The 24,127-nt window shown below is 42.0% G+C and overlaps 1 protein-coding gene and 1 long non-coding RNA gene across 8 annotated transcripts in view; one reads left to right on the plus strand and one right to left on the minus strand.

Moving 5' to 3' along the window:
- Positions 1-4,194: 4,194 nt before the first annotated feature.
- Positions 4,195-15,977, minus strand: LOC123599085. 4 transcript variants are annotated; one of them, XR_006712964.1, is made up of 4 exons: positions 15,861-15,977; positions 15,584-15,672; positions 14,779-14,983; positions 4,195-5,367 (listed from the first exon to the last, which is right to left on the minus strand). It is a non-coding gene; the product is annotated as an uncharacterized LOC123599085 (long non-coding RNA). The 4 variants fall into 4 exon arrangements; XR_006712965.1 differs by having other exon boundaries at positions 15,255-15,672; XR_006712962.1 differs by having other exon boundaries at positions 15,584-15,752.
- A 243-nt stretch (positions 15,978-16,220) lies between these two features.
- Positions 16,221-24,127, plus strand: part of RAPGEF4 (Rap guanine nucleotide exchange factor 4) — a 292,801-nt gene continuing 284,894 nt past the window's right edge. For all 4 annotated transcript variants that reach the window (XM_045480213.1, XM_045480214.1, XM_045480221.1 and 1 more), the window contains exon 1: positions 16,221-16,322. In XM_045480213.1, the coding sequence (XP_045336169.1) occupies positions 16,258-16,322 (65 nt within the window). In that variant the 5' untranslated portion in view covers positions 16,221-16,257. The remainder of the gene's footprint in view (positions 16,323-24,127) is intronic.

Here is a 24,127-nt window from a genome sequence, read left to right on the forward strand (position 1 = left end):
GATCTGGTGCTTAAGATGGCAGAAGCTCCATCAACCTGGATCCCTAATGGTGAATGGAGCGTAGAATGGAGCTCACACACTTCCACCCCACAATCTGGAATGAATTGAATTATTTAATATCAAGAAATGAACTTCTATTTTGTTTCAGCTATTATATAGATTGAAGTCAATTTACCACAGCAAATAGCTAACCCTAACTCTCTCTTTTCCTTCCCTTGTCCTATTACCTAATTAACATGCTCTGATTATGAGATTGTTTTTTTTAACCAGGTTTACCAGTTGTCTATAGGTCATTCATAAGAAACACTGTCCTAGGCCCTTGTCACTCATGTTCAGGTAAAGGTGAGAAGCTAAAACCTAGAAGAGATTTAGAAAATACTCTTATTTCTATTCAGTGTTATAAAGATCTTGTGTGATGTACTGAATCAAAATTATTATCAGTGGTTGCCTATAGTGCTGTGTTGGAAAATTTTCTGAGGCAGTGTCCAGGCTAATAGAAAAGAACACTGTGATTAATTGGCAATAACTGTCATGGGCAAGTGAGGTAAGAGTGATGGCCCGGGTTCAAAAAACTTCGTCATCCCTGGGGTTAAGCCAATGTCTGTGGGTGCATTTACTAGGCTGTTCCTAGAAATAGAACCCAGATTTTTTAAGTCTCAAGTAAGAGACACTTACTATTCAGGCAATATTGTTGTCATAGCTTTCATTTATACAAATTGTGTGATTTATTGGCAGCTTTGACAGGCAAAGATATAAATGTAATTCAGACTTCCCTTTGTCTAGATTCTGCTTGTTTAGTTCAGAAATCAGGTATTTTCAGGGATCAAAAGTTCTAGTAAGACAGTTTTGAAGGCACACATACTCCCCCCAGCTGAGCAGTGGCTAAGCAAATGGTTTTATTTTCTAGGATTGTGACCACATATCTTTAATTTGATGACCAAGCAACTCCCAGTTTGGTTTTTAGACTGGCCTAAAATACAAGGAAACAAAGAATAGGAAACATTCCCTGGTTAAGCTGTAAGTGGTTAAAAAGCAGACAGAACTCTATAATTTCTGCTGTGGAAATTAGAGTTTACTTACAGTGGCTCTCAAGTGCTTGGATTTCTTAAGCTAAGTGTTCTTTTTTTTTTTTTTTTTTTTTAATATTTATCTTATTTTTTGAGAGAGAGAGAGAGAGACAGAGTGTGAGTGAGGGAAGGGCAGAGAGAGAGGGAGACACAGAATCTGAAGCAGGCTCCAGGCTCTGAGCTGTCAGCACAGAGCCCGATGTGAGGCTTGAACCTACGAACAATGAGATCATGACCTGAGCTGAAGTCGGTCGCTTACCTGACTGAGCCATCCAGGTGCCCCAAGCTACATGTTCTTGGTTACTATTTTCTAGACGACAAAATGATAAAGTTCAGATGCACATATCTGAGTCCAACTAATAGTGCACCCACCAAAAATATCAGCTTGATCTGTAAAGAAACACGTTAAAGATTTCCTATGTTCATGGGACATGAAAATACTGGCCACCTGGGAAAGAATAATACTTTTCAACACAAAATAAGATTGATAAGTTAGCCAAGAAATTCAGGTAGTTTTTAATCATGAGGAAACAGTCAGACACATCTAAATTGAAGGATTTTCTCCAAAATAACTGGCCTAGAATCTTCTTAAAATGTCAGTGTCATGAAGGAATTGAAAAAAAAAAAGAAAGAAAAAACACTGGGAAGGGGTTGTTTTAGATCAAAAGAGACTAAAAAGGTATAATACAATGTGTGATCTTTGAATCTTAGATACAGCTGAACAAAAACATAAAAGAGATTTATTGGAGAAATATGAACATGAACTTTATATTACATAATAGAATTGTATCAATGTTAAGTTTCTTGAGTGTGATAATCATAGAAGGTAGAAGAATGTCCTTTTTCTTAGAAGATATGTGCTGTAGTATTTAAGACCATGGTGTCAAAATGTCTGTCACTTACTCTCAAATGTTCAGAAAACAAAATATGTGTGTGTATTATACATGGAGACATAACACAGATGTGGTAATAGCCAGTGAATCTAGGTGAAAGAAAAATAGGCACTTATCATTCTAGTTTTACAACTTTTCTGTAGGTTTGAAAATTTCACATGAAAAGATTGAGGAAAATAAATGAATTGGGAAAGAATTCATATAATTTACACTTAGCTTTTATCAAATTTAATGTCTGACGGCAATTGGTAACTTTAGACATTTTAACTTATAAAAATATATAGAAAATTTGGGAAGTAGGGAGATAATTTACCTATTACCCTGTCATTTCTAATACAAATATTATACTTTTCTCTTGCTTCTCAATTTTTTTCTATGTGCATTTATAAATAACATCACATTGCTACAATTTTCATGTTTTTCCACCAAATATTATGTCCTAAGAATTTTCTTTTTTTTTTCTTTTTTTTAATTGTATTTATTTATTTTGAGAGAGAGAGAGAGACAGAGTGTGAGCAGGAAAGGGGCAGAGAGCGGGAGACAGAATCCTAAGCAGGCTCCAGGCTCTGAGCTGTCAGCACAGAGCTGGACCTGGGGCTTGAACCCACAAGCCGTGAGTGAGATCATGACACGAGTCAAAGTTGGATGCTCAACTGACTGAACCACCCAGGCACCTCCCAAGTATTTTCTATAATATTATATCTTCAGCAGTCACAACAACCACTTTTAATAGTTTCTTGGTATTCTTTTGAGGAAATATGTATTTTCTTCAACAATTCCACAATTTAGTTTTCTAATAAGTAATCTTCAATGAATGTTTTCTCATGTGGCTTTTTCCACATAGTGGATTCTAATATTGGCGTAGGTTTCCACAGGTCAGGTTGCTTGATCTAACGACCGTTTATGGAGGACTATAAACACTCTGCCATGATTTATTCTTTTAAACTCTGAGATAGTGGGAGCTTAATGAAAGTGAGCTATTTTAAACAGTTACGCTTCTTTGGGTCTGAATATTTTTAGATTTCTAATGCTCCTTCCTTGCCCTGTCCCTGTCAACTGCTTGCAGGACCCTAGGTCTTTCTTTGCTACCATCTATTCCTTTAGATGAATTCTTTCAAACTGAGATCCTGGGCACCAAGAGGTGGGGGTCTTTAATCTTTTCAACATTTCACTGGCCTAACAGAAATCATACATTTATTTACAATTAAGCATGTGTGAGCGAGCTTAGAAGTGCAGTCTCTGGCCCTAGTTGAGCCTTGCTATGACTGAAACCCTGGCCAATAGCTCACCTGCAACCTGAGTCTCTGAGCCAGAATCCAACCACCCTGCTCTCAGGTTCCTGATCCTCAGAGATTCTGTGAGACAATAAAGGTTTGTTGCCTTCAGCTGTCAAGGTATAGAGTAATTTGATACATAGCTACAGATTAACTAATACAGAATTTGAAAATGGGATGTGGTCTAAAAAAAAACATAAAATGTGGACAGAAGACTTGAATAAACACTTCATAAAAGAAGATGTCTGAATGATTAACGAGCATATGAAAAGGAGCTCATCATTAGGCATTGGGAAAATGCATATTAAAACCACAATGAAATATAATTTCATACACACCTGAAAGGCTTAAATCAAACAGTGACAACTTCAAGTGTTGATGAGGATGTAAAGTAACCGGGACTCTCATACATTGCAGGTGGGAGTATAAAACAGTGCAATCACTTTGAAAAACTAATAAAATTAATATAAACCTACCCCTATTGACCCAGAAAGTACAGTCCTGGGTTTATACCAAAATAAATGATTGCATATGTCCAAAAAGAAAAGAGTACATAAATGTTCTTAGTAGCTTCCTTCAGTATATGCCTAAGCTGCAAATAACCAGGAGAATAGGAAACAAATTGTGATCCAGGCAGTGGAATACTATGCAGCAATACACATAAGTGAAGCTTCTATGCAGCAACTTGGATGAATCTCAAAAGCACCATTTCAAGCAAAAGCAATATATACCATATGATTCCATTTACATCATCTTCAAAATCAGGTAAAACCAATCTGTGGTGATAAAGTGAGAGTAGTGGTTACCCCAGGATTGATAAGTTGTATTGACTGGAAGATAGGAGGGAATTCTCGGGCGTGATAGAAGTGTTTCATATTTTGATCTGGATGGTGGTCACACTGGGCTATACATATGTGTCTTAGCCTATTCGGGTCTCTATGACAAAATACCAGAGATGGATAGCTTGTAAACAATGAAAATTTATTTCTCACAGTTGTGGAGGCTGGAAGTCTGAGGTCAGGGTACCAGCATGGTGATGGCCTTCTTCCAAATGGCAGACTTCCTGTGTCTTCACATGGCAGAAGGAGGCAAGGGAGCTCTTTTGGGTTTCTTTTACAATATATCTGCCCTCGTGACTTAATCACCTCCCAGAGGCCCAACCTCGATACCATCACCTGGGGGGTTAGGTTTTAACACATGCATTTTGGGGGACATATTCAAACCAGAGCAATATGTAAAAAAAAATTCACAAAACCATACCCTTAAGATTTATTCATTTTACTCCTAAGTGTAAATTACATTTCAATAATACATTGTTTAAAAAAATCCAAAGTCCTTTCTATGGTCCATAAGGCCCTAGGGATGGTGTCTTCTTTGGCTCCCTCTTTGACTTCATTTCTTGACACTCTTCCCCTTATTCATTTTCCAAACACACTACCTTTCTTCCTGGTCCTCTAACACATCAAGCATGCTGCCACCTTTGCATTGACTCTTCCCTCTGTCTGTAATCTCTGTCCTCAAATATCACCTTTCATTTTATTCAGGTCTTTGGTTCCAGTCACAGTCACAGCTCTCTGGAGAACAGAGCTCCAGGCATGGACTTAAGCACTGTTAGTGCTCTATTTGGGAGGTAAATCCCACATAGCTGGTCACTCAGTATATTTGTTTCCTAGGGCTACTGTAACAAAGTACCACAAACAGGGGCACCTAAAACAACAGAAAGTTGTTGTCTTACAGCTCTGGAGGCTAGAAATTAAAAATCAAGATGTTGGTAGGGTCACATGCCCTCTGAAACCTGTCGGGGATCCTTCCTTGTTTCTTCTAGCTTCTGGTGTTTGCTGACAATCCTTGGTGTTCCTTGGCTGGTAGATGCATCATTCCAACCTTGGTCTCTGTCATCACATGGCTGTCTTCTCCCTCTGTGTGTCTGTCTTTTCTTCTTATAAAGACATCAATCATATTGGGTTAGGACCTGCTCTGATGACCTCATCTTAACTCAATTACATCTGCAAAGACCCTCTCTCCAATAAGGTACTGGGTTCAAGACTTCAACATATCTTTTGGGGGACACAATCCAAACTACAGCAGTCAGTAAGCACATAGGCTTGGTCACACAGGTCGACTTCCGACAGGCTGTATGGAGAAATCATATATTGGAACAGTTCATCAGAGGGGAAAAAGGGAGAGGACGTTTATCTGCCCAGTATCCTCCAATCTCTTGTCTCCCACTGGTCACAATTCACTCAGGGGGAATTAAATCCTCTGCATTTCCGTATTTCATCCTTTAGCCCCATCGACAGTTGCTCAGGAGACAAAGCCCTGCAGTTTGGCGTTTCAGCTGAGTTTGGAGAGGAATGGGGAGAGGAGTCAGACATTCTAGACCTGCGGCTAGTGATCCTCAGGCAGGGAAACCACAGGGGTCTGCACGGAGTCTGCAAGCTGCTGTGGCAACCAAAGAGGAGTAAGTGACTGGGGATGAGACAGGTGGTGTACAGACAGGTCCCACACTCTGCTCAGATGTCACCTTCTCAGGGAGGTCTTTTCTGACTACTTTGTATCAAATAGAAGGCCCTTCTCCATCTCTGTACTACCTTATTTTGCTTAATTGTCCTTCATAGCCTGTCCCCACTAGACATATATTTATGTGTTAATTTGCTTATATTTATTTTACCCACTACAATATTCCATGCAAGTAGGACATTTGTCTGTTCTCTTCCCTAAGTGCCTAGCATAGTGCCTGGCACATTTGTAGGAGCTCAGTAAATATTTACTGGCTTGAATGACTAGATGAATTAATGGTGTAAAGAAACGAACCTCCTGTTGGGAGGTAACTGAGTGGGTGGCAGTGGGGTTATCTTAGACACAGACACACCTATCATAAACAGGTCAGGGCCTAGCTTCACCTGAGGGGAAGGCTCCATTTCCAGGGTTTAAACTGTGCAGCTCCCAGAGTTGGGGAGGAGCTGCCAGAATCACAGCTGCAAAGCCTCAGGGCCATCAGGAAGAGGAAAGAACTGACAGAATTGGAGTCTCCCTGTTGTGAACTTGGAGAGCTGAAAGTGTGTGGTCCCCCTTGCCCTGCAGAGTCACGGCAGATAAAGAATCCTGTCTTTGCCTCTTGACTTCTTCTAAGCCTTCTGAGTTATTTTCTGCCTCTGAAACTAAACTAGTACTTCTAATCCAGAAATGCCAGTAAATGTATCTTCTTTAGTAGCACAGCACTACCATATTTTTTTTTTATGTGAAAATTGGGACACCTAAGCAAAAGAGCTCAACTCATTACTTCATTGTCCAGTCAAAATTTTATGTCTCACTTTAAATGACAATTCTCTGTTTACTTCCTTCAAGTTCTGCATGTTTTGGGTTTAATATAATCAATATGATTTTTAGTCATAAACTCCTTTCTGTGCTTATTTTCTCTACAGAATCCACTATATAAAGCAATCTATTTTTGAAATATGTTGGAGCCCATATTGGATTACAGATGAAAAGGAGATTGTAACAAATGTTGGGTGGCTGTAATTCACTTGAAATTGTTTTCATGACAATTTTCTCTATTAGTGTGAGAAATGTGTATAATAACAAAGACAGAGATTTTCTGACTTGAATAATATACTATGTTCCTCTTGCATAATATCAAAAAGCAACAGTAGCTTGTTATTTCACCAAAAAAGATATACTCCACTAGAAAATTGGCCTAAGACTAATGCTGTGACATGGTGACATGTTCCTCACCCCAAACTATTTAACCAAGTTCATTACTGCCTCTCTAACCAACTCAACCTGAACAAGTAGCATATAGTACACTTCCACACACAGAGGGACATTTGTTTAGGTAAGGAAGGTTTTGGCTCTGGTGGTGATGAGGGAGCATGGGGCAAGCTAAGGGCAAAGTACAGGCTAACAGCACGCACCCCCGCTGCCCCAGGTGGGATATGTGTGATATTCCTCAGACACTCCTGGATGCCCAAGAACAAGGGAAAGGAAAGAAAGCAAATGGTTGGCTGACAGAGATCACAGTCATGCAGGACAGGAGTCTCCTATCCATAAGTTTATGGATAACTTAGTAAACTGCAAGAAAAAGGCAATCTTATCCATAGCCTGATCTCTGGAAACCTATCGACTCTGTTTCCAGGAGCCCTAATATCACCCTCATCAAGATGGAAAGGGGTTTAAGTGCTTGCCATGGTGGCATGGGAAACTAAGGCAAGTGAAAAATTAAATTCCCTTATTGCCGACAGCCCGTTGACGAGTCCTTGAAACAGGCAGAGAGACCTCCCTCTAGGAGTGCAGTTGCCTCGATGGTGACACTTTACTAGGGGCAAAAGGGACTCTTGGCTTAACATTATCCTGGACCCCCACTCCCACCCCAGGATCCTGTAAGTTGACTTTAACATATAAAAATTCCTTTAGAAACTTCCTTTATCTCAACTCCCCAAGATATATGCTGGCAATCATACTCCAAGCTTATGGCTCCCTGATGTGCATCTGAAGGGTCTCATGACTGAGGTTTTACTAAATGGTAATAAATGGCATTTTCCTAACAGCAGCTAGCCACTCAAGGTCCTGGAAACTTTGTTTCCAAAGTGCCTTAGAGACTTACTCTATCCCTAACCCCCTCCCAACCTGAAGGTATATAATCAGTTACCTGTCACAACCCCAATGCAGCTCTTTCTTCCCATGAGTCCTGGCCCCATGCTTTAATAAAATCACCTTTTTGCACCAAAGATGTCTTCAAGAATTCTTTATTGGCTGTCAACCCTGAAACCCCCACCATCACCCCAAAACCCCATCAGTGGGGTGTTGAACCTGCTCCTTATTTAGACCAGAGTGATTTGCCTATCAGTGATTTTCACAGTTCTTGATTACAGAGGAACTGTCCCTTCTGAAAACATGGCCAGGTGGAGCATTCAAACTCTTTCGTAACCAATTCCCCTTAGGCAGGGGGTTCATACATGAACTAATGCAAATAACTACCAGTTTTCTTTATAGAGGTCAGTATCTTTCTCTATAATACAATTTTACTTCTGGAGCAAAAGACTTTTCTTCACTTTTAGGACTTGCTTCCATAACTAAGTCATACATTTTATCTCTGAGTAATATTTTTTTTGAGAAGGTTCATTTTAACTATGTCTCCTGACTATACAATTTACCTTTCTGCAGAAGACTATTACCACACATAGCCTCTTTTTAGGGACTATAAAAACTGGCAACTTAAAATTTTACATTAGTTCATCATGCATCTGGAAATTGGAAGGCAGTCACTAGATAATCCCAAGACTATTTTTCCTTGTTTTTCATAATATTTCAGTGTTTACTTTAATTCCAGTGCCCCCAAATTGGATATATCTAAAGTGCAATTAAAACTGCATAGCTAATTCCTCTCTAATTGGCTCTTACATGCGATAATGATACATATACCAAAAAACAAACAATTCTACTTTTAAAACTCACAAAGAAGCCTAATATGAGGTTCTAAAAATGGGTCATTGTGACTTTGCCTTATCGATAAAATTTTTATATTATCATCACCAAACTGTTAGCCACTTTCCTATCCCTGCCTATTGTTTTAAGATTTTAATCCAAATACACTCCCCCAAACTGACAAATCTTCCAAGTTTTAAATCAAGACCATGACACTTGTTTATTATAAACCACAAATTGGGCCTCTCCTGATCAGACAGTTTTAATTATGCATTTCTTCTTTAGAAAGCTTATGAGACCACGTGAGCTACACTCTCCTAATGAGTGTGGTATTCCTGTGGTAGTCCTTACAACTCCCAGGTGAATAGCCTTGCCTGGGAAAGGCAATTGTCTTAGTTGAGTAGGCATTAATGTTGAAGGTATGGAAAAGGAAGTTGGCTTGATTCTGTTTTCACTAGCCTATCACAGATGCTAAATTCAAGTTTCACCTGAGGCACCAAACTAGGATAGATATGAAATCCCAAAGTGAGGTGCCAAGATGCAGGCCTTCAATCAAAATACCAAAGAAGACAAAGATCAGCTCCATGAGTCTAAAACTTCCCATCGCAGGAGGAAATAACAGTGTCCAGGAAGTGGAAACTCAAGGAGGATTTCCTAAGGAGTATTTTCTTGGTGAGAGCTGTGCTATGATTCCTACCACCAAGGGTGGGGGGTAGGGAAGGCTCCACTGGGCCACTCAGAGAACAGTTCCCTAAAGTCCAGAGCAAGGGGAATTCATGTCTGACTCCAACCCTGGAATCTACAGAGCAGGGGAGAGGATTTGTGAATTTCTTGGCAATGGGGGTAAGTGCTGTTGTTAGGACTAGTCTGTGCTTTCAGAGTTTATCGGGGGTGGGGGGAATTGGCACAAATATTTCTATGGACCAGATGTGAGACACATAGGAGAGAACAATCCCGCAGTCCCTATAAGTCCTGCTCAAGAAGACAGCTGGGTATGGGTGGAGGGTAAATTCGGATGGTACAGAAGGAGGCAGTTTGGAGGGGACCTCAGGGAAGCCAGGTCCGAAGAGGGAGCAGGTAGCCAAAACAGTGGCACTTGCCTACACTGAAGGCCCAGCAGGAAGGCTGACCAAGAATATGTGAAATACCCACGAGAGAAAGAGCTGACCTGGTATCAGGACAAAGGTATCAACCTTTGTCAGGCCTGGAAAATGTGATGCCAACTGTCCCAGCCAAGGGAGAACTTTCCTTCCCTCCTCTCCTTTTCTCTCCTCCCTTCCCTAATTCTTTGATTCTAGAAGGGTAAAAACTAGCAGGCATTAAGTACAGGCAGAAGGAGCAAGGAAAAAAGAAGCTGACCATATCTTCTTTCCTAAAGGCTGGAACCAGCCTGTGCCAGCTCTAAATGGGGGAGGAAGAGAGAATTCTCCATGAATAAAGATAGAAGTATTTAGTAATATATTGGTTTGGACACTTTAATAGAAAAACTGTAGTACTTTCTATCATCTATAAGTGACCAAAAAGGGCCTGAGTGGCTCAGTCAGCTAAGCAAAGTTTTCCAAAATGTATTCCAAGGACTACTAATTCCTAAAGATTTTAATAGGGACTCCATAGGGGCACCTGGGTGGCTTAATCAGTTAAGCATCAGACTCTTGGTTTTGGCTCAGGTCATGATCTCATGGTTCATGGGTTCGAGCCCGTGTTGGGCTCTGTGCTGACAGTGCAGAGCCTGTCTGGGATTCTCTCTGTCCTCCTTTCTCTGCCCCTCTCCACCTCCCCGACTTGTGCGCTCTCACCTGCATGTGCACACAATCTCTCTCTCAAAATAAACTTAAAAAAAAAAAAAAAAAAAAAAAGCGACCAAAAAAGCTATATATCCAGTGGCAGAGTAGAATTACCCTACTGAGCAAGTCTAAAGCAGAGAGAAAAAACACTAAAATTGTTTTTATTTATTTTTTTAAAGTTGAGGTACATTTGACATATATTAGTTTCAAATGTACAACATAATAATTAGATATTATTATGATCACCATAATAAGTGAAATGATCACCACAATAAGTCTAGTTAACATCTATTACCATATATGGTTACAAAAATTTCTTATAATCAATAAAGTTGCTTTCATAATTTCACCCAGAAGTCCTGCTTCTTCAATAAATTGGTTGTATCACCAGCAAGAGTGATGGATACATTTTTATAACCCACCTTCCAGTGAGGTAGCTAAAACAGGGTGAATCAGATTCTCCCTATACACAAATATGGGGATGTCTAATGAATGTCTAATCTATAACAGAATTCCCAGGACTGGGAAAATGTGAGGCCTTATTGTGCTTCTGTCACTGTGCTATTGATCTCTATATTATAATATGAAGAATGACAGAGCCAGGTAAGCATAGAGTGAATGGAGAAAAGATTGTGAGACCAAGTCTAAAATAGTCTTCAGGAAACTCTCATAGAGGCAGACGCATCCTTTATATCTCACACAGCCAAAATGCATAATTAACAGATGCCAAGGCCCTTTAGTATAACAGATCTCAATTGATTGTCACCAGGTTCCCATGAAATGCAGAGGGCATTTCAGATAATAGATGCTATTTATCTGCATTATTCAGAAAGTAATAACTGTAATATAATATAGATAATATTATATAATACAACAATAACAACAACAACAACAACAACAACAATGGCTAACAGTTATTGAGGATGCATTATGTACCTGGAACTTATGCTAAATTTCCTATAACCATCATATTCATGTATAATTCCATTAATGTCTCCACTTTACTGATGATGAAACAAGGTCTTAGGCTAAGTAATTCACTTAAGGTCAAACTGTAGAGGATGGAACTGCAACTTAATCTCAACCGTTTCTCAAATTCCTAACCCTGAACCTCTGCTCAGATGAACAAAATGGAACTTGGACATTAAGTAACTCATTCAAAATTCTACAATTAGTAGTCACTGGCATTAACGAACTTGGGTCTTGTAACCTATCCTTATCTCATTGGAGATCTTCAATGAAGATCTCAGCTCTCTCATAGAGAAAGAATTCACTAACCTATAGGAAGGAGATTAAACAAATATTTTTTGCCAATGAAAAAACAGGCCTCAAAGGAAGATACTTTAGGTAAATTATATCCATACATTAGAATATTTTGTAGCTATTATTTTAATGAAGATTATTTTAAACATGTAAAGTACTTTTCCATTCCAAATAGAAAAAGTTACATAAAATACTAATGCTTTCAAGTTTGTATGAATGCATGTATCTATATACATATGAAGTTGACCCTTGCATACCTTGGGTTTGAACTGCAGGGGGTCCACTCACATGTGGATTTATTTTGATCAATATGGACAGTACAGTAAATGTACTTTCTCTTCCTTATGATCTTCTCAGTAATATTTTATTTCCTGAAGCTTACTTTATTGTAAGAATATAGTGCACAATACATATACATAATGAGGATTAGCTAATTGATGTTGATAAGGCTTCTGGTCAACAGTAGATTATTAGTAGTAAAGTTTTGGGGGGAGTCAAAATTATATGCAGATTTGACTGCATGGAGGTGGGGATGGTGGGGAGGCAGTGGTGGGAGGCTGAAGGTGTGTGTGGTGTGTATATCAGCGCCCCTAATCCTGAAGCGATTCAAGGGTCAACTGTACACGTAATTGAATGTAAGTAGCTAGTTATATGCATGTTTTTATGGGTGTATATATGATTGTATCTTTTTCAAATGGGAAATTAAGAATAAAATGCACTAAAGTATTAGAGATAAGTTATTATCTCTAGGTGGTGGAATTATGGGTAGCTTTTACTTTTTCTCCTGTACTTTATTTTCCTCCAAAAGATGAATACATGTTCTTTTTTATTTCTCCTACCAGATGGGTTTATTATTATTATTATTATTTGCTTTTCCAGTTTTATTTGAGATATAATTTGCATACCATAAAATTCTCTCATTAAAAAAAAAGTTTTGTTTTTTTTTTTACATTCATTTATTTAAAAAAAAATTTTTTTTTTCAACGTTTATTTATTTTTGGGACAGAGAGAGACACAGCATGAACGGGGGAGGGGCAGAGAGAGAGAGGGAGACACAGAATCAGAAACAGGCTCCAGGCTCTGAGCCATCAGCCCAGAGCCCGACGCGGGGCTCGAACTCACGGACCGCGAGATCGTGACCTGGCTGAAGTCGGACGCTTAACCGACTGCGCCACCCAGGCGCCCCTACATTCATTTATTTTTGATAGAGAGAGACAGAGCACAAGTGGGGAAAGCGCAGAGAGAGAAGGAGACACAGAATCCGAAGCAGGCTCCAGGCTCCAAGCTGTCAGCAAAGAGCCCGACCCGGGGCTCAAACTCACAGACTGTGAGATCATGACCTGAGCTGAAGTCGGACGCTTAACCGACTGAGCCACCCAGGTGCCCCAAAATTCGTTCATTTTAAATACACCAATGATATTGTTAAATTTACAGAGTTGTGCATTCATCACAACAAGCCAATTTTAGCACATTTCCAACACTCCAAGATTTCTTGGGCCCATTTGCAGTCACTCCCCATTCCCACTCTCCAGACCTAGGCAATCCCTAATCTACTTTCTGTTTCTATAGACTTGCCTTTTCTGCACATTTTATCTAAATGGAATCATACCATATGTGGTCTTTTTAGTCTGGCTTGATTTACATTCTTTTAAAGAAAGAAAAAGAATAAATATTCTCTGGTTCTTTGCCTTTTGCATCAAAACCAAAGAAAATCCCTTACTTTCTTCCTCTTCATAATAGCATAATCATGTTACAACATCTTTACCTCCGTAGTTCTTGACTCAAATCCCTTTTAGACACTAAGAGTAAGTTGTAGAACAGTGAACTTATTCCAGATATTTCAAGGGTCTCTCCTATCCTTGTTTCTCACAAGTTTCCTTATTTCTTTATATAAAAAAAATATAACTATTTTATTCTTATCACCTGGGCAGTCATTTTTTACTTGCCTTCTACTCTTGATTCTTTTGACCAAACCAGTGACTCCATCTCTGAAGTGCAAGGGCTTTGGAATCAGACCTGGGTCTGGTTCAGAAACCCCCAGTCCTGAGAGGCCAGTAGCTGGGCTCTCAAGAGCAAGTTATCAATCTTTCCTGAGGCTCAGTGTCCTTGTCCTGGTGAGTACATTGGAGTTACTGGTACCTACGACCAAAGCTAAATGGGAACATAAGAGGGCTCTGGGTAAGCCACTGATTGCTGGTACTCCTTTGAAAGAATTTTTTTTTTTAACATTTATTTTTGAGACAGAGAGAGACAGAGCATGAATGGGGGAGGGTCAGAGAAAGGGAGACACAGAATCTGAAACAGGCTCCAGGCTCTGAGCAGCACAGAGCCCGACGCGGGGCTCGAACTCACAGACCGCGAGATCATGACCTGAGCCGAAGTCGGCCACTTAACCAACTGCGCCACCCAGGCTCCCCGAAAGAATATTTTTTAAATAATTCTTCAACTTCTATTTTGAGGAAAGACAGGGTTTCCATAGAGCAAAACAAGATGCCTTGCAGTTCATTAAACCTATGCTCCTTAGAATGCACATTTGACTTCTTGGGCTCTCATTGCCATGTCAAGTAGCTCATCAGGGCTCTTTTAACCCAAACAACACTCTCCCTCAAAGGACTGATAAATATAATTTTCTATGTTTCATTTTCCAAGATTTTTGTCCCTTTTTGTGGAGTAGTGGCCTGGGCAGCTTTCCTTCTGACTTGGCTTCATAGAATGTTCTGAAGATTAAATGGGATAACACTTGTGGAGATCTCTGCATAGCTTGTGACACCAACGGATATTCAATAAATGGTGACTCTTAGTATTATGGCCAAAAACCATGTCAACTCTGAGATTCTGATAATGAAACATCATATGCAGTCATTTTTTCCTCTAGCTCCTTACATTTATTCTTGAGTAAAGGCATTTTGAGAGAGCATTTGGTAACCCTGAAATGTTCTCAAGAGTTCTTTATAAACAAATCTTAATAAATATGAGACCCATTTCCTCCCTCATACCTCTATCAGAAAGAAAAGCAGCAACAGAAATGCCTTTGGTACTCTTTGTATGGCGTAACATTTTAAATAGTACTTACCTAAAACATGATAGAAATGGATGGAGGTCAGCTGGGGACAAGCACCAAGCAGGGAGGTGTTGCTGAGAGAATGGGGTGGCAGGTCTGAAACCAGATCCTGGCTATCGAGCAGAGGGAAAACAGCAAAGTCTTTGGAGGAGTTTTATTAGGATAAAAGCATCCCAGAATGCACCTGCTGTTTCATTCTCCAGTCTCCTTGAACCTCCTCTGAGCAGGGGAGTAAGGGCAGGGCAGGAGAGAAAAAAACCAAAGTGAGGTTAGCAGTGCTATGTCTCTTTTCCCATGACCTATTCCTAAAGGTACAGCATAAATATCAAAACAGGGTTTGGTAGTAGTCCGAAAGATTTAACTTGTCCCCAAATTCCTAAATAATGATTAGAGCTTAGTTTGATTTTTGGCTGAACGTAACCAAACAACTTCTAGGCATAACATTTGTTGTGCACGCCTACCAGGGACAGGATGAAGTGACCACCTACCCATTCAGCACTCCAGCCAAGGAAAGGGCCGGCATGTGGGGCCAACCATGCAAGTTTGCCCACGTGCCTTGGGATCTTGGCTCCCAGACCCCAAACCTCAGTTCTGCTTGTGGCTCCACTACTCCCCACTCTTAACTGTGTTTCTTCTCTCCATGCAGGTGATGGAGGCCCAAGCAGGTCCCAGGTTCAAGGCCAGAGACTTCGGCTAGGCATCCCCTCAGTCACCGCTGGTGACCCTTCTGGCCCACTGGCTGCCCGCCCCCCCCCCCCCCCCCCCCCGCTTCCAACATGCCTTCACTGCCCCTCCATTCCATCCCAGCTCTTCTCACCCTTCAGGACAAACTGTCCCCTGGACTCCACACTTGGTGACTACCGTGGGTGCTCCGGCCCTAAGCCATGATAACCTTCCTCTTCATCCCTTTTGAAAGGGGAAACGGGAAAGGTGAGCAAGAAACCGCCAGCAAGTTTCGACCACCGCCGAGGAAGACTAATGGGTTTCTAAGGAAACAGGGAGGCAGCAGCCATTTTAGTGGCATTCGCTGTATGAAAAATATATACACTGACATTCACCCCCGCCCCCTCCTCCTCCCCCTCCCCCCTCCCCACCCGTGGCGCCTTCGCTCCGTCCGCGCTTCCGAGGCCCAGGTCTCCCCGAGACGTGCGGCCACCTGTCGCAGGTGGCCGGCCACGCTGGGTCGCCCCGAGCCGCCCTCCCCGCAGCGGGCGGGACCGCGGGACTGCCCACCCCCGGCGCCGCAGTGCAGCTGCGGGCGGGCGGCTCGGGCCCTCCCGGTCCCCGCGTCCCGCCCCTCGAGTCCCCTCCCCCGCCGGCCCCCCGCCCCGCAGGCCGCGGGAGCCCGCTGGGAGGGCGGGCCCGTCGCCGGCGCGCTGGTCGCGAGACGGGCCGGGAGGAGCGGGTCGGCGCCGCGGGCTGGGCGGAGGCGGAGGCAGAGCGAGCGCGGGAGGTCGCCGCAGCCGGGGACACCGCGCGCCGCTGCCCAACATGGTCGCTGCGCACGCCGCCCATTCTTCCTCCTCAGCCGAGTGGATCGCCTGCCTGGATAAAAGGTAGCTCGGGTCCCCCCCACCCCGCCCCAAGCCGGGCTGGGGCTCGGCGGCGCCGCCCCTGCCCCTCACCTGGGCGCAGAGCGGGGGAGGGAGCTGAGAGGGGCCGCGTCCCGGCCCACCCCCCACCTCCCGTGGGCGCGCGCCACCCGCACGAGATTCTTCCACGTGGTGGAGACAAGGCAGCGTAGCGGGGTGCGGGGGCAGCGCCAGCCGCTCCGGGCCCCCCTCGCCCGGCCCTCTTTCACCTTCTCCTCGCCCCCCCCAAGCCCCCCCGCGCGCCCACCCGCCGGCCCGCCGCTGCGCTCGTGGGTGGGGGGCGATTTCCCCTCGGCCTCACGGGACGGCAGGATAGCTCCGTACCTTTCTTCTTGCTGTTCAGACCGTAGGGGTACATGTAATTTAAGTTTTAAGGAGGGGTGAGGGGAAGGGCAGGTGCGGAGTAACATTCCTTTTTTGTCCCCGAAAGCAAAGTGTGAGGGACCCAGCGGAGCTGTCAAGCAAGTGCCTCGTTGAAATTCTCAGCTCCTGCCCCCGCAGTCGCTTGCTCAAGGTCTGTGTTAGGAAGGTCACGCGGGAGACCGCTTTCCCCGGAGTGCCTGCGTCTCGGGTGGGAAAGACCCTGACTCTGAAAAATTAAAAATCACAAAGCATCCTTAACTCCTGACGACAGCTCTACAGAAGGAGGGTGTCCCCGTGTAACAACTGCGGACTGCAATTGTTTCCAGGCTCTGACAGCATAATTCTCTGTTTGTCCAGATTGTGGGTTTAGCAGTAAACAGTACGCAGTATGTTAGCAATTATTCTTTATTACCCTGATTAAAAGGTGATGCCTCTGAACTTTTAAGAACTGAGCAGAGAGATCTTGCAGAGTGAACTGCCTCTGAATTTTCGGGTTTGATGCGGCAGGGCAGTGATTCATGTCTTGCAGCTATCTGCATGACATCTCTATTTGCATTTGTGTGAAATATTTTGGGCTCTGCCATATTGAAATTTTTTACAATTAGCAGATTCCTAACCAGATCAAACTTGAAAATCTTAAATGTGACATGCTCTGAATACTTTACTATTACAGGCCTTTGTTGAAAAAAATTAAGTAATTTGAGAAAAGCTAAATGTGGCTCATTTGAAAAATTAATATATCTGAGAAATAATCTTTACTTTCAATTACCACACAGTAGCAAGATTTTTTGGCAGACAGTGCCCTATTTACTCGAAAATGATATGTACTAATATTAGAAGAATTGCTTGCAATAAATAGTAAGAGAATTGAAGTGATGGTTAAATCATACAGAATTATGTAGAGGAACTGAGAGCATATTTAAGTGAAGAGGCTGCTAATGTGATAAGTAATCTAAATTTAATAATTTAGGAAAGATGAATTATAAAAGAAGAGAAAATCAAGCTCTTGTACTTGACCTATAAATAGTAGTGCTTCCTCACCAGTGAATTTTTTTAGATAATAGATTACATATTTCTATTTTCAGAAATGCGTGGCATGCCTTTTCTGAACAGTCCGCAATTCACTGGAAATCCTTTAGTCAATAAGTACTTATGGCAGAATCATAGAGCAATACTAACACAAGTGGGGTGTATTTGACTCTGTCTTTTCATAATGTGGATCGGCCCAAATGATTTTGCTTAGAATATATTTTTAGAACATAGAGCCACAATCTAATGCCACCACCATTCACAGTACGGGAAAAAACCTACCAAAGGTGGGGGAAAAAAAAATAAACCTCCACAAATACTGAGCCTAGCATTCATGGAGTATGGGAGAGTGGATAGATCAATAAATAAGTTAAGGGTTTTAGGCCCAGACTGTCACCAGCTCTGATCTTGGAGATGTCACTTTTACATCCTTGTCCCTGAGTGTCTGAAAAATGAGGATAGAACTGTCTTACCAGGGATTAGTGGATCAAATAACAATAACAAATGGTGAAAGTAGTACTTTGAAAACTGGGAAGTGCCATGTAAATATTTTATTTCGTGGTGTCAAGATAACCTTGCATTTTTCTGTAGTGTTGATGCTAGAATTCCTTTAAAGAACAGATAGGAGTGGCAATCTCATTCTAAGAGGGCCTTGGGGTACTTGTTCTGAAGTTGCATTTTTACTTAGATTGTTAATTTTGTGGGGGAGGAGGAAGATTAAGGGTGCCGATGGAAGTTGGGAAACTGCCCTCAGTATTTCTGAGAAATGCAATCATGATACCTTATCCCAGGTACTGTGGGGCTGTGTGGGAGGGTGGTGGGGGCAGGGGAAAAAAAAAAAAAAAAAAAGGTGAGTCACCATTGACTTGGGGGATGGGTGGCCAGAATGGGATAGCTACATAAACAACTAACCACAATGCAATGGTAAGTGCTTTAATGGAGATGTATGAAATGCTTTGGGGATGCCAAGGAGACAGTTATCAGCTCTGCTTGGCAGGGATGCTTCCTACAGGTTCTTGCCTGGGCCTTGGAGGTTGAGGGAAATTTTATCAGGCAGAGAATTTGGGGAGGGCATGCCAAGTAGAGGGAGCAGTGTGAACAAAGACACACAGGTGTGGCATATACATATGCTAATTTCTTCCCAGCCACAAATTCCTTTTGGAACCAAATCGAGAGCATAGGAATGTGTGCTCTATTTTTCCAAAACTTGCAATCACAGACATTTTTAAACATAAAACACACACACACAAAAGAAGGAATGGTACAATGAACCCCTATGTACTATTTGGGGATATGATGCTGGGGGACCTTTTCCATAGCTGCAAAATGTAGTTTGGGTATATGCATCATGCAAGTGACACCTGTTGTAGAGAGCTAGAAAAAGAGGGACCCAGGGGTTGGAAATAAAAAAGAGGAGCTAAAGGAAAAAGTGCCTGAGTAAAGAAGTACACAAGACAAGTCGAAACAAACAAAACAAGGAAAATAAAGCCTTAGAAGTGTTTTTAGACACACCTAGAAAGTTGTCATAGGCAGGCAATGCTATAATAACTTGCATGTGGGGAGGGGGTTGAAAAATATATAGATACATGCATTAAAGAAAAAAATCCAAAGCTTTTTTTTTTTTTTTGAAAAATTTTTTTTCAACGTTTATTCATTTTTGGGACAGAGAGAGACAGAGCATGAATGGGGGAGGGGCAGAGAGAGAGAGAGAGACACAGAATCGGAAACAGGCTCCAGGCTCTGAGCCATCAGCCCAGAGCCTGATGCGGGGCTCGAACTTGCGGACCGCGAGATCGTGACCTGGCTGAAGTCGGACGCCCAACCGACTGCGCCACCCAGGCGCCCCAAAAAATCCAAAGCTTTTAATGTATCAACCGTTCAAGTTCTTGGACTATGGTGGGACCTAGGAGATGAGATTGTACAAATACTAATCTGACAATGAGAAAGACATTTGAACATTTGGATGGATAAAAGCCATTGAAAAAAGTCTCAGCAGACATACCATTAAGCAAAACAAACTTATTATTTCATTGATCTTACATTATTGATCTTACATTATTTTTCATTGATCTTACATTATTTTTCATTGATCTTACATTATTTCATTGATCTTACAATTTTTTTCTAAGCAGGGAAGGTAATTAGAAATGTTTTACATAAAAAAACAAAGAAATGTATTACTACCCCCTATTTGGGATTTAGGATATGTACAGTATCTGTGTGTGTTTGTGTGTGTATGTGTGTGTGCATGCATACATGTGCGTGCTCTGTGTGCTGACCATTGTTTAATTTTACTGAAAATATTTTTCCCATAAGAATTTAAGTTTGCCACCTATGAACTTAAGACCCATTTATAGGTCATAATTCTTATGGTTGGTAAGGCGGTATTTCAAAGATACCACACGTAACTCACAGATGTATAGTGAATCACTGCCGGTATTCATTGCTATGGAGCAGGGGAAGATCTACCAGCTGTCAGTGTGTCTCCTGAGCTAAGAATGGGTTTTACATTTCTGAATGGTTGGAAATAAACCAAAAAAAGATTACTGTTTTGTGACCCATTAAATTTATATGAAATTCAAATTTCAATGTCCATGAACAAAGTTTTATTGGAACACAGCCACACTCATTTGGTTAACATGTTGTCCACGGCTGCTTTCACGCTACAGTGGCAGATTTGAGTAGCTGCCGTGGAGACTGTGTGACCACAGAGTTTAAAGTATTTATTGTGTGGATCTTTGAAGAAAAAGTTTGCGGTGTCCTGTTACAGATGAAAGAATCTGGCTGATTGACCGAGAAATCACTGGAGATGAGAGAAATTGTCTCCCTCTGGGAAGGAGTTCATAATATTCTGGTTTCTCATTCCTCAGTTAGAAATGTAGCTTGGAGGGACATCCTCAGTTGATGGGCTTATTTGAGGACTGCCGGTGATCACAGGCCAAAGTAGGAAATGAAGTCAACATAGTAAAATCATTGATGTTTCATTTTAAAAACTGCTTCCTATACAGTGTCTATTGCATCTGACTTAATCCCCAAATAGATGTTAACTATTTTGATGTGATTGAATGAAAGGGAAAGAAATCAAGGAACAAATCTGTTAAAAACCAAAATGCTTTGAGGCCTGCATGGTGAAAGAGGATGACTCAGAATCAAAGAAGTGGCAGACATGGTCCCACCCCTAAGGAGTACTGAAGATCAAAGAAGCACCCAGAGAAAAAGGCTATCACTGGGGAAGGCTGGTGTTGACCCAGACCCAGGCACACCCTAAAGCGGATGACATTACCCTGATGAATTCTCAGGGATCGGTCTGGTTTTGCAATCTCAGATTCCTAATTTGTCAGCACATCAAAAATTAGTACATTTTTTTTCAGGGACATATACAAAGGCATGAAAATCTCAGGTACTGTAAAAATCAGAGAGACCGTTCATTAATTTGAAAATAAGATCAAAGAGGGGCGCCTGGATGGCGCAGTCGGTTAAGCGTCCGACTTCAGCCAGGTCACGATCTCGCGGTCCGTGAGTTCGAGCCCCGCGTCAGGCTCTGGGCTGATGGCTCAGAGCCTGGAGCCTGTTTCCGATTCTGTGTCTCCCTCTCTCTCTGCCCCTCCCCCGTTCATGCTCTGTCTCTCTCTGTCCCAAAAATAAATAAACGTTGGAAAAAAAAAAAAAAAGAAAATAAGATCAAAGAGGTGGACACTCACCCCCTGTGGCTGATGTACTCCTTCTGTAGGCAAGCTGTGTGGGAGATCCACTTGTTCCAGAAGCCCATGTTGTACCTTTATAGAGAGAAGCAAAGCTGCCAGGAGATCAGGACACTTACAACTTCTGGCCAGCTCATTCTCTTCCTAGAGTGACAGAGCCTGGGAATTGAATTATAATCAGAAGACAGTTCTGGGAATCCTTCAGGACAGCGTGGCTGTCACCTCTTCCAGTTAGATGACCATTACGTGTGCTCCCATAGCACACTTTGTCCAACACTGTAATATCGTAAGTCAGACTCCATCACAATTTCCTATTTACTTCACTTATGCATCCCTTGATATCAGTTTCTATATTTCACTCATCGTTTTATCTTCAGTTTCACTGCAACACCGTGACTGTAGAAGGTGCTTATGGGATGAAGGTGAGATTGCTAAATGCATCCTCCTCCTCAGGGATGGAGTAGACTCTGCAACCTTGCAAGCAAGTCCTTGCACCAGCTCCCTTTGCCTTAGAAAAGGCTTAGGTGGGCACCATGGGCATCTGTCTCTGCCGTGACTTCTGTGTTTTCTTGGCAGATGTGACTACTTAAAAAAAAAATTGACATTGTGTAGCTCTATTCTGATCTATTATTGGAAAAGGTTATTATGGAAAATTTCAAAATATACAAAAAGAAGAGAGAATAGTATGTTTCTCTTATATAGCCCCTTCCCCCTCTGATAATTATCAACGCACAGCCAACCTTGTTTTAGTTATACCCCCATTCATCCCCCAATATCCCCAGAATTATTTTGGTTCAAGTACCAGAACATAGTATTATTTTATCTGTAATTATTTTAGTGTGTATCTAAACGGTAAGAACTCCTTATGAAGCAAACGATACCATTATCACACATTAAAATATTTGACATTAGTTCCCTAAGATAATCAATATCCAGTCAGTGTTCAAATTTCCCCATTTATCTTGTAACTTTTTCTTTCTTGCAATTTGTTTTTATTAGGATCCATGTAGATTCTGTATAGTTGATAATGTCTCTAAGTCTTTTTTATCATTATTGTTATTTTAGAGAAGGAAAGAGAGAGTGAGTGGGGGAGAGGGGCAGAGGGGGAGAGAGAGAGAGAGAGAGAGAGAGTCCTAAGCAGGCTTCTGTGCTTGGCATGGAGCCCCATGTGGGGCTCGATCCCACAACCCTGGGCTCATGACCTGAGTTGAAATCAAAAGCTGGATGCTCAACTGACTGAGCCATCCAGGTGCCTCTCTAAGTCTTTCTTAATCTCTGGATTCTCTATCTTCCTTTTTTTTTTTTTTTAATGTTTATTTTTGAGAGAGAGAAAGAGACAGGACGTGAGTGGGGGAGGGCAGAGAGAGAGGGAGACACAGAATGAGAAGCAGGCTCCAGGCTCCAAGCTGTCAGCACAGCCTGACGCAGGGCTCCAGCTCCTGGGCCACATGATCATGACCTGAGCCTAAGGCTGATGCTCAACTGACTGATCCACCCAAGGTGCCCCTCTCTCTATCTGCCTTATAATAAGTTTGTTGAAGAAACAGATTTTTTTAAGTCTGAATTTTAATTATGCCTTCCATGTTGTCTTCTAATATGTCCCTTTATCCCCTGTATATCCCATAAATCGGTATTTGGGTCTAGAACTTGATTGAATTTAGATACGATTCTCTGGCAACAATACTTCACAGAAGTGTTACCTACTTGCAACACGATTGCTTTTCATGATGTTAGTGATATATCATTTTTTAAAGTTTAATGCTTGCTAACTGTCTTATCTGCAACTTCTTGGAGGACATCTCATTGTAGCCCCAAATACATGGGAGCACATGGCATATACATGTGGAGCAATTAGAGGAAAACACAACCCATTATGTAATGAGGGTTAAATTCCATGGTGCTGATTCTACCTGCCCTAGGATTTTCAGAAAGGAAAGGGACAAGCCAGAGCTTGACTCGTATTGGAGGCACGTGAATGGATGGTGTGCCCATGGAGCAGTGGGCCTGGAGAAGGGTGCCCAGTCCATCACACTCATGGCCCTGCAGCCTGGTCTCCTGAACATAACCTGGGAACCCAAAAGAGTCTTCAGAGGAGGAGTGATGTTCAGCAAAGCAAATTTTGCTTCCTTGTCTTACTTTGTATTCCCCCAAATAGACTCTGGCTATTCCAATGAGGGCAGGACTGGCAGATTCCTTTTAGTTCAATTTCCTATTAATTTTCTGTGAATTCTTAACATTTAATAGCCCTTACATAGTAGCTGTCAACCCCCCACCCCCCATCCCGCACCACCTTTCCAACCTAAGGCAGCTAGTTTTCCTTTAGTCAGATTTAAATCCCTCTTCATGCATCTTGAACGGTGGTGGTGAAGAGTGAGTTTTCCCTCCAGTACCTCCAATTCACAGATGAGGGAAAGAGAGAAGGGAAGAGGAGAGACTGCTTGGGGAGTACTGAGAGACTAGGGAAAGAGAAAGAGGATGGAAGTAACTGGGTGGGGAGGATGACAGAGAAGGACCCAGACAAACATGAAAGCAAACAGTCGGACTGGCTGGAGAGGAGGCACCTGGTTACTGTGTTTACTCAGTTGCTTCCATGCACATCTGCTTCCTTCCCCTGTACAAAAAGAGAAACAAAGTGCTGTTATTACCCTCTTTTCTCTTCATACATACTCTTTCCTG

Source organism: Leopardus geoffroyi, chromosome C1 (assembly GCF_018350155.1).
Source record: "Leopardus geoffroyi isolate Oge1 chromosome C1, O.geoffroyi_Oge1_pat1.0, whole genome shotgun sequence".
NCBI classification, from domain to species: domain Eukaryota; kingdom Metazoa; phylum Chordata; class Mammalia; order Carnivora; family Felidae; genus Leopardus; species Leopardus geoffroyi.